We start from the raw sequence: 15234 nt of genomic DNA, 5'->3' as shown, positions 1-15234 counted from the left end.
CTGCTTGGGAGCCAGTATTCGGGATGGCCCCGGGTCTGCCCCCAGAGCGCCTGGAAGAGCCCCTCTGCTTGGGATCTGGTAACCTTTGAGGTCTCTGGCCTATCAGAACCTGAATCCAAGAAACCCCTACACGTGGGAACCCTATGGAAGGAGTCACTGTGCTGTGGAGCCGGGCTGAACAAAGGGCCTACCTTGTCCTGATGAGAGGTCCTGGAACGAAGTCCTTAAGGTGGGGCAGAGAAGTGTGGAAGATATCCCTCTACTGCGACAACCGATTCTTCAGTGACCTGTGACTGAGTGCTGTAAACTGAACACGTGTCCCAGCGGTGGTTGGGCCCCAAACACTCAAGACGGAGTGCATGGGAGTCCGAGGCCAGGAACGAATGGTAGCATGAGGCCCATCTTGGGGAGGTGTTGCACCATAGGGAAGTTAAAAAAGATTGAAAAAAAAGTGAATCAAGCACAAAGCTGAAAGTCACCATGCTGGCTGCCAGGTCCGACAACATCGGTGCGGAAAAAGGGACTAGGGTGACGCACCGGAGGCCGGGCCTCAATGGGACGTTCACACACCCGAGCCGGCACCCTATTCTAAATTTAAAGGGGAAGCTCAATTTTAAGCTGCCAATGATTCCGGTACCGTCCCCATGTTGGGGAAATCCCACAAGGATGTAGGAATGGGGACGGGAAGTATGATTAGAGCTTGGACCAACTGCACCTGCCAGTGACTACTTCTCAAAGGATCCGGGCAATGTCTGCTTATTATAAAAACAGTAGCTGTATTAGTTTTTCTTTCACTCTATTAATTTAACTGTGTTTTGTGTTTCTCAGTTTAAATTGTAATACAATTTTTGCCCACTTCATATTTTAAGTTTTGCCATCCTGTCTTGGTATAGCTTGTTCTGTGTTCTTGCACATTGTGTTTTTCATAATTTAACTTGCATCAATGACATTTTAGGGAAAGCATTTTTGAAAGACTTTAAGCAGACAGATTTTTTTTTTTTTAGGTTTTCAAGCTAGATGCCCCAATGTGTGTACATTATCTAATTTTTCTTTTATTTCAGGTTTACACGACCAGAGCATTTAGGAAGCAGTGCCAAAATCAAATGCAGTGGTTGCCACAGTTACCAAGAATCTACCAAACAGCTTACTATGAAGAAATTGCCCATTGTGGCCTGTTTTCATCTCAAAGTAAGATTTAAACATAGAGCATTTCTTTGCAGAAATGTAATGTTTCAAATAACCTTATTTAGCTGTTACTCATAACAAAATGAAAACTGCTTTCATGCTAAAAGCGAAGCCCAAATAGAGAATTTATTTGAAGAAATTAGAATGCCTGGTCTCCGTTGTCCATGTTAATCAATGTGCATGTAGAAAATTAAAGGTTTTTGATTGGCCGTTTTATTTTTTAAAGCAGCAGATTTCTAAAGGATAGTTTAACACATGTTACAAGTGCATGTTAAAAAGGAAACACCATTGAGATTAAATGATCTTTGATAGCCTTAACTGTATAGATCATTTTATGTTAAATTGAATCACTTTAAACACCTTCTGAATTACAAAGTTAAGTTTATTTGCGTCATGAAAAATAGACAATGGGGCTCCAACATGTAGAAATGGCAATTTCCAATATAGCTATGGCATTACTGTTTGAAATTCAATCTGCAGGACTGACCTTTCTGCACATTTAAGAGCAGCCTAGAAATTTAATGCTGATGCATTTATATAAACCTAATCTAAGGACACTGAAAACCTTTGTCAAAACTTAGGTAGATTGGTTTGTGATCCCACTTGTGCTTCCTTCTATTGTTCAAAGAGTATACCCATGTTGATAGCCCTAATTCATGAATTGATTTAGGTTTTTTACATGGCAATGAGGCATGTAAGCATGCTCTTGGTGATCATGACCCACTTGTTTGTACCCTATGACTAGGCCTGGGATGCCCTTGGTAGAGACATTGTATTCCCCCCTTCCCTACTAGAGACCAAACAAGCCCCCCTGTTTATGGGGTATTACAAACTAGCTTCCATAGACTATTCGCATATGACCACACATGTACTGAGACGAGAAGCAACTAAGATCAGTGAAGACTAGTTACTTTCATCATTTGGGTACTGGGACAAAGAATAGGCCTGCTGCAAGCAATAGAGGTCTGGCATGTCACTTTAATGATGGTCAGGCAAGTTTAATTGTGAATTCACACCTGCAGCCTGTTAGAGGTGGGAAAAAAAGGCCCACCTAATGAGTGTGAGGAGGGGAGAAAGGAGTCAGCGGCTGTGATTTTGCAGCAGCTGAAAGGCCAAGAAGTACAGTGAGGTGCTTCTTCTTGAGCGGCATGCTTATTCATGGAGGAGCGGCCTGCGCATGGTTCCATGGAACCGACAGGGGAGCTGTGCTGGAAGTCTGCCCCTTTTCTGACTGTTCAAGGTCCTTGTTCTCCTTGGGCCAGAAGCTGACCCATTGGTGCCAGAGGGGCAGGAGGTGGAGCCCGGAAGCAAAGGCGAGAAAGACGCAAGATCTGTACTGCCAGCATCAAAGCAACCAGTGAGTTTCTAGACAGACGGAAACCCAGTATGCAAGTGTTTCCTGCCGCGCGTAAGGATACTTTGTTATGAAGTGGTTGTGTGCATTGAAAGACACGTTGTCGAAGGTCTCCACATAGAATCCTTGCAAACCCTTGAACATTAACACTTATTAACTCATGGAAGCTGAATGAATACTCTGTTACAGAGTGGTCACATGCAAAGGAAAGCACGTTATCGAAAGTCTCAGAAAGATGAGAATAATTTAAAGGCATTTGGGAGTTAAAATACTATTGAACTGAACGATAATATTCAAACCCTAAAACATAAATTTATGAATGCCACTGTGAAAACCAAGTCGCGTGAGAGTAACCAAGTTACTTAACTTATCTATACATGCTACGCAGATGATGAATCGCAGAGAACCTTTATATACAAAAACTGCACCATTTTGAATACTACAAGAAACCCTTTACTTATGAAAAAGCAAAGAGAAGGGAATCCTCATCCTTCGGGTCTTTTTACTGTCCGACCAGAAAGGACGTCTAGCACCTGCTACAACATATTTACTCCTACGTCCCGTCCCCTTTCCTCCATACTTATGGGACATTCTTCCGTCCTGTGGGACGGGCCCGGAGCACTTTGTAAAAAGCATCACATTTTTCAAAAATGTGTCCTTCCACTCTTTTTACACGGGGTACCGCACGTGGCTGTAACTCCACCCTTCTTAGCTCCGCCCAGCGCATCGCCCATCAGTCCTTTTCTCTGCTCGCTCCGGACTGGACGCACTTGCATCTTCTGAAGATTTTTTTTCCTTCCAGTTCCTCCTCTCTTGCTCTGTTTTAGCGGTCGCGCGGTAGTCTGTCTATGCTGTTTCAGCTAGACTTTCCAAATTGTTGTTCTTGTCAGCGACGCTTCACTAGGGCGGATGCCCATCCTCTGTGCTTAGTGTTTGGGTCCAGACCACCAGTGGGACTAGTGCTTTTATTGCGACTCCCTTTCAGTGCAGGCACTTTGTTGTTTGGAGCGGTGAGAGGTGGTGTTTCAACATACTCTTTCCCCCCACCCCCCTGGCCGTACCCTCCCCCTCCGGCGCACTTTCAAATTTTCGACGAAAAAAAGCCACACCCGGTGAGTTCTTTACTTTTTAGGGCACCCCGGCTGGGGCATTCCTTCCCAGGGTCTTCCCGGTCTGGGAGGATCGTCAAAAACTCCATTACCGGGGCTAGCCCTGAAGTGTCTTCCAGGCCTAAAAACTCTACCAGTTTTCTCCGAGGGCATCCGTAAGGGGCCTATTGACACCAGATTGCATTCCAAGGCCCCTCCTGTGGGGGCTGTTTGTGGGCCCAGTTCTAATGAGGCATCGGGTTCCGGAGCTTGCTTTGAGGTCTCCTTGGTTGGAGCTTCCCGTAAAATCACCGGGGTACGCCCTGAGACCTTGGTTGAGGTTGTTGACACCGAACGGAAGTTCGAGGCCCCCTCATGAGGAGTCTTTTACCGGACTCTGGTCCGAGGCCTGTCATTTAGAGGCTAACGTGACCAACAGTTCTGAGAGGCCTGTTAAGCTCTTGTCGGTGAGGTGTGTTCCTCATCGTTCCCGCTCTTGCAGAGTACGGTTTTGGACCGTAATCCCTCGGTTACCGGCAGTGCCGAGGTCCTTCCTTTTGAAGGCTAGTTTGGCTGTTACGATGTGACAGAAACATTCTAGGCCACACAGTACCGGCTCGGCCGAGGTTCCTTGTGCTGAGGCTAAAAAGAAGACCCCTGACCCACCTGTGGGGACCCCTGCGTCACTTCCACACGTGTCGCAGTTCTCCTCAGGTGCCGACAAAATGGCTCCCAGCTGCGGTGCCTGTGCCTCCCCCGGCGCTGCCTTTACCGGCTGGGCTTCCCCCAACTCTTCCGACCTGCCTCATTGTCCCCAGCGGGACAAGGCTTTTGTGGTGCCGGATGTGACTCAACCAGATCCAGACCTGTTGGATGATGTACAGGGTTATCAGGACAGCGAAGACCAGCCCCGCTCTGTCAGAGCTTTTCATGACCGGGTACTGGACATGTCTGTTAGATGTTCCAGTACCGGAGGCACCCGCTCCGCAGGAGGGTGTGCTTTTGGGGGCGTTTACCTTATCTCCTTCGGAGCGTTACGGCTTGTTCTTGCAGAAGAACGTTTTGGCCGAGGTCTGTGAAGTTTGGAGGAAACCACACTCTGGACTGTTTGTCAACAAGAAGATTGACACGCGTTACAGGCTCCATTCTTTGGAAGAGGTGGCATTAGCGTCCTGTCCGCCCCCTCCTCCACGGTAGTGGCAGCAGCTACTTTGAAATCCAGACCTGCGTCATCCTCTTCTTTGACGGCTACACAGGTTCTGGCTAAAGAGGATAAGCTTCTTGACTCCCTTGGGAGGAAGATTTTCGCTAACTCAGCTCTGCAGCTGCATCAAGCCAATGCAGAACTGGTGTTAATGGGGGCAAATATGAAAATGTGGAAAGGTCTGTCGGAGTTTGAGGAGTTTATTTCCGCTGAAAGGTTGGAAGATTTCAAAGCGGGTTTGTCGGACGCCAGGGTCTTGGCACAGGATCTCCTGGAGGGTGCGGCGCCACGTCGACACCTCGGCCCGGGGCCTTATGCTCTGTGTGGATACCTCTCGTCAAGCTTGGCTGCACACCACCAAGTTCTCCAAGGAGGTGCAGGATAAGGTTTTGGACCTGCCTTTCGATGGCAAGGAGCTTTTTCACTCTACAACAGATGTGGAGCTGACCAAAACTAAGGACAGCACTCAGACCGCCAAGTCCTTGTCTGTCCTGGTTAAACCTCCTTTCAGGACACAGATATCGTTGTCAAACCCTCAGCCTTCCTCTGGTTTCAGGGTTTTTTTAGATCGGAAATCCCGCAGGGTTGACGCCCCTTTGGGAAATTCCCACCGAAGACCGCAACAGAGTCTGTTTTTCTCCCGCTCCTCGGCCTCCTCCTCAGGGTCAGGTGGTGCTGCCACCGACAAACTAACAAAATGAGGGTTTTCTGCGCTCACACGAGACCCTGGTGGGAGGACATATCGCGTCTCATTGGGAGGTGAGGCAGACCATCACCGAGGACCGGTGGGTCTTGTCAGTTGCTCGGGCGGGCTTCTGCTTATCCCTTACCCCTACCCCACCCATCAATCCTCCCTTCCAGGAGTCGGGCCGCCCTCCCTCAGAGCCGAGATTCAGAAGTTACTTGATCTCAGGTTGGTGGAACCCATTCATCTAGGGGAGCGAGGGGAGGGCTTCTATTCCCAACTGTTTACGATGACCAAACCCAACCAGGCTGGCCTGCGCTCCATCCTACACCTTGCCCAGTTCAATCTCTCTCTACCCCAAGAAAAATTCAAGATGATCACACCCTGTCAGATAAAGTCCTCTACACAGAAGGGTGATTGGCTCAGCGTGGTGGACATCCAAGATATGTATTTGCATATCCTGATTTGGAATCCGTATCAGAGATACCTACGGTTTTCTGTGGGGGAGGAGCACTTCCAGTTGAGTGCTCCCTTTTGGCCTCAGCTTGGCACTGCGTGTCTTTATGAAGATGTCGGTTATCGCAGCTTATCTTCGGCTACAGGGTATCCATGTGTATCCGTATTTGGACGATTGGCTGCTGTGCAGTCCTTGCCCGCTGAAAGCCTCGAGCAATCTTCAGTCTCTCCTCCAGCTCCTGTTTCACCTTGGGCTGTCGGTGAACTGGCGGAAATCTTCCATGATGGTCTCTCAGGACCTGATTTTCTTGGGTTTTCGTTGGAACACGATTGACTGCAGAGTTTACCTGACCGGGGACAGAATGGCAGATCTGTTGGCCACGTGTCCGATGTTCTCGCAGTCGGAGAGCATGTCGGCCTGGTGGTTCCAGAGGCTTCTGGGCCCCATGGCCTTCTGTGTATTGGCTCTTCCCCCTTGCTCGACTCAAGATGAGGCGGAGGCAGATGGCTCTTTGGAGTTATTGGCGTCAGGCTGTGGATCCGGACTCCAAGATAATATCGATTCTGGCTTTCATGAGAATGGACCTGGTGTGGTGGTCGTCTTTCTGCAACCTGTCGTTGGGTGCAGGTTTACGTTCCTTCATATGAATCATCTGGAGCTTCTGGCAATTTTCCTGGCGCTCAAAGCGTTCAGGCTAGTCATCGCCAACAAAGTGGTTCGTGTCCGCACGGACAATGTGGTGTCCATGTTTTACATCAACAAGCAGGGGTGCACCAAGTCTCCTCCTGTTGTGGATTTGGCCATTCAGATTTTTGAATGGGCGGTTCAGCATGGTGTCTGGCTGGTGGCAGTACACATCCCGGGCCAGCTGAACGTCACGGTAGATGCCCTCAGCCGACAAAAAATGGTCAGCTACGAGTGGGAATTGAAAGCGGAGGTTCTCTTGTAGATATTCCTGTGTTGAGGCACTCCGGAAGTTGGCCTCTTCGCGACATCGGCAAACAAGAAACTTCCTCTGTATGCCTCCAGAAACGGGCTGGGAGCTTGCTCTCTGGAGATGCTCTTGCGATTCCATGGCACAACATGAGGGCCTATGCTTTCCCGCCTCTGCCTCTGATTCATTGGACGATTTGCAAACTGAAGAACACGGTCAATTGTTCTCTTCTGCTCATAGCCACGTGGTGGCTGGCCAGGTTCTGGTTTTCAGAGCTTCAACATCTGTCGGTGTGTGCACCGATCAGGCTTCCGCTAGTTCCCGATCTGCTTCACCAGAGAGATAGACGGCTGTGGCACCCCTCCCCACAATCGTTCAGCTTGGCGGCATGGTGCCTGAGTTCAGATCTTTAGAACATCTCAACCGGTCTGTTGACAAACATGCGCACAATTCAGACAGTCAGCATGCATTTGACGAGGTCGCAGTATAAGAGCAAGTGGCTTTTCGTTCTGTCACTGGTGCTTAGCCAAACAATTGGAGCCCAAGATGGCTATGATTGACATGGTGCTGTCCTTCGTCTCTCATCTTGCAGAGTCGAGCATTCATGTCCTGTCATGCAGGACTTCTCTTTCGCCTGTGGCCACCAACCTATCCACGGACCAGTGCTCTTTCTCACTGCCAAACCCAGTCATTAAACAGCACTTTGCGGGTCTTATGCCTCTTTTCCCCTCCTGTTCCCAAACCGCATCCGACGTGGGATCTGAACGTGGTTCTTACGGCATTGTGCCATAAGCCTTTCGAACCAATGGCTACGGTAGATCTTAAGCACCTTTCGTGGAAGGTGGCTTTCTTGGTCGCCGTTACCGCCGCAAGGCGAATGAGTGAGCTCCAAGCTTTGTCGGTGGAGCATCCCTTCTTAGTTTTCCACAAGGATAAGGTCCTTAGGACGAATCCTTCTTTCCTACCAAAGGTGTTTTCCGATTTCCATCTAAATCAGTCAGTCTCGCTGCCTGTCTTCTTTCCAAACCCGGCTTCGGAAGCTGAGAGGGTTTTGCATTGCCTCGATGTCAGAAGAGCTCTTAAGTTATATCTGGACAGAACTTCTGAATTTGGGAGTTCTTCTCAACTTTTTGTAACCTTTGGTAACCTGTAAGGCAAGCAGGCCTCCAAAGCGACCATCTCCAGATGGATTGCTTCCTGTATTAGAGTCTTACACTAAAGGGATTCATGCACATCTTGTACAGGGCAAGGCAGTAGCTGCTGCCTTTCAAAAGTATTTCCCCTGGGAGACCATTGCGAAAGTGGCTACTTGGGCCTCCACATCGGCTTTTTGTAAACATTACTGCTTGGACTTCAGCTCCAGATCTGATGCTCAGTTTGGGCAGGCTGTGCTGAAAAACCTTTTTCAGTAAGGGGGTTTCCATCCACCCGTAGTTCCTGTGAGGAGTGCTTGGGAATCTCCCAGAAGTATGGAGGAAAGGGGACGGGACGTAGGAGTATAACCAGTTTACTCACCATAGTGACCACCTTACTCCTAGTCCATAGCCCCCTTTCCTCCATACGCCCGCCCACTGTCCCCTCTAATAAAGTTCCTCTATTATTGCTTAAGGGTCTCTGACCTGGTGATAGAAAAGGACTGGTGGGCGATGTGCTGGGCGGAGCTAGGAAGGGCGGGGTTACGGCTGCGTGCGGTACCCCACGTAAAAAAAAGAGGAAGTACACATTTTTGAAAAATGTGATGCTTTTTACAAAGTGCTCCGGTCCCGTCCGACAAGAGGAAGTACACATTTTTGAAAAATGTGATGCTTTTTACAAAGTGCTCCGGTCCCGTCCGACAGGACGGAGCAATGTCCCAGAAGTATGGAGGAAAGGGGACTATGGCAAGGAGTAAGGTGGTCACTACGGGGAGTAACCTGGTTATTTTCACATGTCTTTGAACTTCCCTTTGTTCTTAATCGCGATATGCACCCCTCACTGCCATACCCCACTTGAGCTGGTGGTAACTGGCTTCACCTACAAAGCTTCACGCACCGGGCGCTTTCACTCAATGGACACATACTGGTATTGCCTAAGGTGTTTGGGACCCTTGCACTAGTGATACCTGCATGTCCTGTAGCGCTTGGGATCCCACACATTACGAAGCAGATTGAACCATTGATAGGACAGTTTCAGTGTCACCCCATGTAAACAAATTCTTCAGTTTGCACTTTCTTGTAAGTGCACGCTTTTCACAAGCACCCTGATGGGGCGACTCCTTTCCAAAAACTGGCACTGCTGAGAGGGGTCAATCGGATCCCCCCTACCACACTGAGGGTGGCCCCAGGTAATAAAGGCTGCTACCGGCCCGTGGGTGGAGGGTTTCTCAGAACCTAGTACCGAACATCAGTTCAAGAGAGTGTGACTTACTAGTGACCTTGTCACTGAGGTGCTCGGTTGTTTCTGGAGAGTCTGCTGAAATCTAGGACTGAGGGCTCCACTCGGCAGGAAAAAGCCTTTTGATTACCACGCAAAGAAGGCCTACCAAAGGTAGGCAATGTGGCTGACGAGGACAGAATGGCCTCTAGGAAGCACTCTACTTCAAGAGGCAAAGACCACCTCCAAGAGCTGCTCTGGTGAGACCACAAAGTCGAGGCACAGAGCCTATGACATTGGATCTCCCACATTGCTGTTTCTAGTGGAGTTGGCTACTTGATCCACCGCCAGGAGCCTTCATCTTGAGTACTTGCTGGAGCACGTCACACTGGGGAACATCTTATGCTACGTGCTCCTCAGCACCGACCTCACCTTGGACCACACAGTCTTGTCAGACATAGTAGATCCCCGCAACAGCAACAATTTGGATCCTGTAAGGGTGCAGAAGGGAGACACTGACACACAGATGGCATGCTTGTTAGCATAGACTGTTATTTAGTGAAATAAAGCGGAAACCTATCCCTCCCTAACTCTAAGAGGGGGTTCCCTGCCTCAGCTAAGGAACCAAGGGAAACTGTCAAAGGTTTTATGTGATATTACCGCATTTAAAAGACCGAACACAGGGGGGCGCTGTTGCGCGGCAATCAAGATGGCCGCCTAAACGCCGTGCTCCGGGCCAGCAGAGCGTTCGATCCTGCTCTTCTCTGCCCGACGCCATCTGCGGACCTGCCTCCTACACCCGATCCTTCGGGAGCACTACTACCGCGACCGGACGCGGTTTGGAGCCGCTGCGTGCCCCGTGGACGGGGCTGCGCCCTCTTTCCTGCCCTGCGGCTGCAGCCTTCCGCCCTCCCCGACCCGCGGCTCCGACAGCGTCGGCCCTCTTCCGACCTGAGGCCGCGGCGCTGCGGGCCGCTTGGGGGAGGGGCACCCGCCCGGCGAGGGGCGCCGGATTGCTGTGGCCGGCCGGGCCTCTCCTCGATCCTGTGGACCGATCAGCCGCGACCTCTTGGACCGACTGCCTCTTCTCCTGACTGGCGCGGGAGCCGACCAGCCCCGTGCCATTGGTCCGGGCCCCGAGGGGCCACTTCAACTTCGTGGCGGATTAGAGGTAGGGGGAGCGCGGGGAGGGGACTGCGCCTGACTGCTGTGACTCTGGCGGGTCCGCCCGCACCTACCATACCCTGCGGGTGCCTCCCTGGTGCCGGCGCTGCTGTCCCCTCCCGCCCCCCTGCCTCTCTCTCTACGCCGCTAACTCCTGCTGCGCCTACGCAGCCACTGTGACCCGCTGGACTGTGCTCCATCTCCCCCCGGGCTGCACGCGCCCTGGGGCTGAGGCGCTGGCGAACGTGCCTTGTAGCTGCCTCCACTGGACTCCCTGAACCGCCCTCCGGCAACTGTGCGCCGCTTCACCGGTGCGCGCCTGGGCCTATCACGGCGACATTTACTCTCCTGCCCTAGAGGGGCCACAACCTCTACCCCGGACTCGGGGTGTGCTCGCTTGCTGCTCTGTGCCTGCATCACCCCGGGACACGCACTGGCCCCTATATCCCGGAGGACGCTCCTTGGCACTAATTTCTAGTTTTCATCTCTCCCTCTTCTCTCTACCTGATATACCCATAAGCCAGGATGACCAGGGGAGGTGCAAGGAAACAGAGCTCCATCAATATGTTTGCGAGAGCTGCGGCGAGGCCACCTGAGGAAGCCTCCGAGTCGGCCTCCGATGCCCCCCTCGACACATCCCCGGACTCCCGAAATATGATTGATCTTATGCGTGAGGGGTTCACCGCTCTCCACTCCAAACTTGACGACATGACCGGCACCATATCCTCTATTAAGGCCCACATTGAGAGGACAGACGGCCGTGCATTGGAGGTCGAGACACGGGTGGGCTCTGCGGAGGATGCGCTGGGGGCCCTTCGCGCCGAGGTCGTCGCTCTCTCCAGCCGAGTCACGGAGGTGGAAAAGAAAAACGAGGATTTGGAATCCCGCTCGAGGCGCAATAACCTCCGCATCATCGGGGTCCCTGAGGATGAAATCCATGAGCCAATGGAAGACTTTGTTCAACGCACACTTCTGTCGCTGCTTGACGAGCCTGAGCTCTCTCCACACTTCGCAATTGAACGGGCCCATCGCGCCCTGGTGGCGAAACCAAGACCTGGTGCCCCTCCTCGACCCATCATAGCCCGCGTACTAAACTACCGCGACCGCGACGCCCTCCTCAGGGCTGCAAGACTCAAGGGTGAGCTACTCCTGGGCGGCGCGAGGATCCACCTCTATCCCGACTTCTCGACTGCGGTCCAGCGGGAACGCAAAACCTTCCAGGCGGTGAAACGCAGGTTGCGAGACCACTCCATAAAATATGCTATGCTTTATCCTGCCAAGCTTCGTATAGAGTACTCCAATCAGGTGTTGTTCTTCACGATTCCGGAAGAGGCCTCCAAATTCATCGATGAACACTTCCCTGGCTGATCCCCTTCCCCTGATCTCGGCACAGCGGTGATCCTTGGTCCCCGATGGGAGGCGTATGGGTCCTCTCGCCCCCCCGGAACTGGGACCATGTCAATCCTTTTTCCCGCAACCTGCTTGTTCAGCTCGACCTTGGTGCTCGCCCGCTGTTCCCTTGGCGAGAACTTTGTCTAATCTGCATTTCTCGTCCGTCACGGGCTTCCCATGCACTATTTGCTCTGCTGCAACCCGGAGCGTTACGGCCAGTCGGGCCTTCAGACCCCCAGGCGACGATGCCTCTGCTTTGGTTTTGTTTACTAAGGGATGGGCTGGTCATCCCTCTGATTGGGAGGGGGGTGTGGGTGGGGGTGGGCTATGTTGGGGTTGTTTGGGTTTTTGTTATTGGAAAAGTGGCGATGGCAGCGAAGGCGAACTGTGCTGAGGCATTTGGGATATGCTCCCGTGGAACTGTTAATTTGACCTCTCGGTCCCCGACATTCTGCTTTATTCCTAATACCGCCATGCTGTGACTGAGAGTGCCCTGACCTTTATGAGCTGGAATGTGCGAGGTCTGGGGAACTATAGGAAGATGAGACAGCTCCAGCTGCAGGCCGAGCGCCACCGATCCAAGATTCTCTTCCTTCAGGAGACTCATGCTCGTTCTATACACTGCATGCGCTTTGCCAAGTCCTGGGGTCCTCACCGGTTTTTCACTGATTATTCTTCCCAGAGCCGAGGAGTCATGACCCTCATTCACAGGAGCCTCCACTTTTCCCTCATCTCCTCGAAAATTGACCCCCAGGGTAGATATGTACTTCTTCACGCCATGCTGGACCATAAGGAAGTGATCCTCCTGAATATCTATGGCCCTAACCTTGATGACCCGGAATTTTACGTGCAGGTCATCTCCCTTCTCGATGGCTTCCCCCTTGTTCCAATCCTCTGGGGAGGGGACTTTAACACGATCTTCGATATAGCCCTGGATAGATCGGGCTCCAGGCCCCGTCACCTCTCCAGGGCGGCTTATGCGGCACTTTCCTCCCTTCCCCGCCTGGCCATGGTGGACGCGTGGAGGTTCTTCTACCCGGACTCCCGCATCTACTCCTTTTACTCCTCGGTTCACGACTCCTATTCTCGTATTGATAGGTGGGTGATCTCTAACATACTAGTCAAGAATGTAACACAACTAATGATCCTTCCGAGAACCCTCTCTGACCACTCTCCTGTCACCATTACAGTAGACTGGGGCCCCGATCCCGCCCGCTCTCGACACTGGAAATTGAAACCCCTTTCCCTGCTGGACCCAGAGTTTTGCTCCGAACTTGAACTGTCGATTGAGGAGTACTTCGAGACTAATACGGGCTCGGTAACGTCCCACGCCACCTTATGGGAATCATTCAAGGCTTACACTAGAGGGATTGCGCTGTCTAAGGAAAGCTGGGCCCTTAAGTCAATCCGCAGGGACCTCGCCGCCAGCGAATCTAGACTTTCATCTCTGGAAGCCACATGCTCACTACACTCTACTCCAGGTAACCTCGCTAATATTGGGGAGGAACTGGATAACTTCCGTTCTCTTGCGGACCGCGAGCAGAGGTTCCTCGATAACCCTGGTGTGGCTAGGAGGTACGGAGAGGGGGAACGCCCCGGCCGCTTCCTAGCTAGGTTGATCCGGCATGAGACGGGGCCCCCGCACATTCTCGGGGTTGAGAGATCTGATGGTTCCATGGCGGTCTCTTCACAAGAGATCAATAGGGAATTCTTCACCTTCTACGAATCCTTGTATTCCAATGCCGATGAGGTCTCGTTGGCGGAGATTGACTCCTTTCTCGATACCCTCCCTCTATCTACTCTGTCCCCGGAGGCCGCGGGCTCCCTTGACTCCCCACTCACACGGGAGGAGCTCTCGACCGCAATTGACTCCCTATCCTCGGGCCGCACACCTGGCTCGGACGGTATCCCAGTCGAGTTCTATAAACGCTTCAAGTCACAACTGCTCCCTCATTTGCTGGCTCTCTGGGAGGAGTCTGTTGAGGCTGGGGTGCTTCCTCCTTCTCTCCGTGAAGCCACGATCGCAGTGCTACTTAAGCCCGGCAAACCCCCTTCACAGTGCGGCTCGTATCGCCCATTGTCTCTCATAAAATGCGATGTCAAAATATTTGCTAAGGCTCTGGCTCTCCGGCTGGCTCCCCTTCTGCCATCTATAGTCCATCCAGACCAGGCCGGTTTTATCCCAGGTCGCTCCACTTCTCTGAACTTGAGGCGGCTATTCAACATTATTGATAGAATCAGCCCCGACACACACGCTGTGGCTGTTGCCCTCGACATGCAAAAGGCATTCGACTCGGTCTCATGGAAGTATTTATGGCGAGTCCTTGAGAGCTGTAAATTCGGCCCCTCTTTTATCTCCTGGATCAGACTGCTTTACTCTGAACCGGTTGCCAGGGTCAGTACGGGGGACCGCTATTCTCCCCTTTTCAAGATCGCCAGGGGAACGAGACAGGGATGTCCCTTCTCTCCCCTGGTCTTTGCGATAGCAATCGAGCCGTTTGCCGACATGCTCCGCCAACGCCATGCAGACAAGGGTCTCCGCTCCGCAGGACACACAGATATAGTGTCCCTCTATGCAGATGACGCGTTGCTATTTGTGCGCTCTCCCTCGGCCAACTTACCCCCTGTACTTGCAGACATTAGCCGTTTCGGCCAGATCTCTGGCCTTAAAGTGAACTGTTCGAAATCTACCCTCTTTCCGCTGACGGAATGCACCTCTCACCTCCCTGATACCTTTGGTTTCACATGGGCTCAAGACATACTTATTTACCTTGGGACGGTGGTGACTCGCCAATATGAGCGGACATTCCACGAAAACTACCAGAAATATCTTACGCACTTGACAGCTAAGACTCAGGTCTGGGACAAGCTCCCAATATCTCTGGCTGGCAGAATTGGCCTGTTGAAGATGGTGGTATTACCCCAGCTGCTCTATAGGTTCGCTAATGTTCCCTTATGGCCGGGGGCGGGCTTTTTCCGCGAATTGGACCGCACCGTGAACTCTTTTCTCTGGCACTCGGGTGCGGTTCGTCTTAAAATCGGGACCCTCTCCACCCCCATGTCTTACGGGGGCTTCGGTGCCCCTAACTTTCTTAAATACTGGATGGCGTCACAAATCCAATATACCTCCTATTGGTTTGATACCGCGGATCCAGCCCCGCATGTCCGACTTGAGAGGCTCGCAGTAGCTGATCGAGACATCCGCTCCCTGGTGCTACAACCCGCCCCCTTGACTCGGAACTCGCAGAACCCGGTTGCCTGCACAGCCGTTGCACTAGCAAAAACGTGGAGTCTGTTGGGGACCGCCTATGCCTTCCATGGCAATCTTCCACTTTGGAATTTTCTCCCCGGGGTCCCGCGGGTCCCATTGGCAGCGGTGCGCCGATGGGCGGACTTGGGCTTCGAGCTGCTACGCGACG

At 52.1% G+C, this 15234-nt stretch overlaps 1 protein-coding gene across 11 annotated transcripts in view; it reads left to right on the top strand.

The window, feature by feature from the left end:
- The window catches only part of USP22 (ubiquitin specific peptidase 22), a 1065482-nt gene that overhangs the window by 759524 nt on the left and 290724 nt on the right, over positions 1-15234 (top strand). For all 11 annotated transcript variants that reach the window (XM_069645750.1, XM_069645745.1, XM_069645754.1 and 8 more), the window contains one exon: positions 1062-1188. In XM_069645750.1, coding sequence (XP_069501851.1) covers positions 1062-1188 — 127 coding nt within the window. The remainder of the gene's footprint in view (positions 1-1061; positions 1189-15234) is intronic.

Source organism: Ambystoma mexicanum, chromosome 2p (assembly GCF_040938575.1).
Source record: "Ambystoma mexicanum isolate Mex_15411 chromosome 2p, UKY_AmexF1_1, whole genome shotgun sequence".
In the NCBI taxonomy this organism is placed as follows: Eukaryota; Metazoa; Chordata; class Amphibia; order Caudata; family Ambystomatidae; genus Ambystoma; species Ambystoma mexicanum.
The sequence above is the reverse complement of the archived record's forward strand: the minus strand, read 5'-3'. Positions and strand labels throughout refer to the sequence as shown.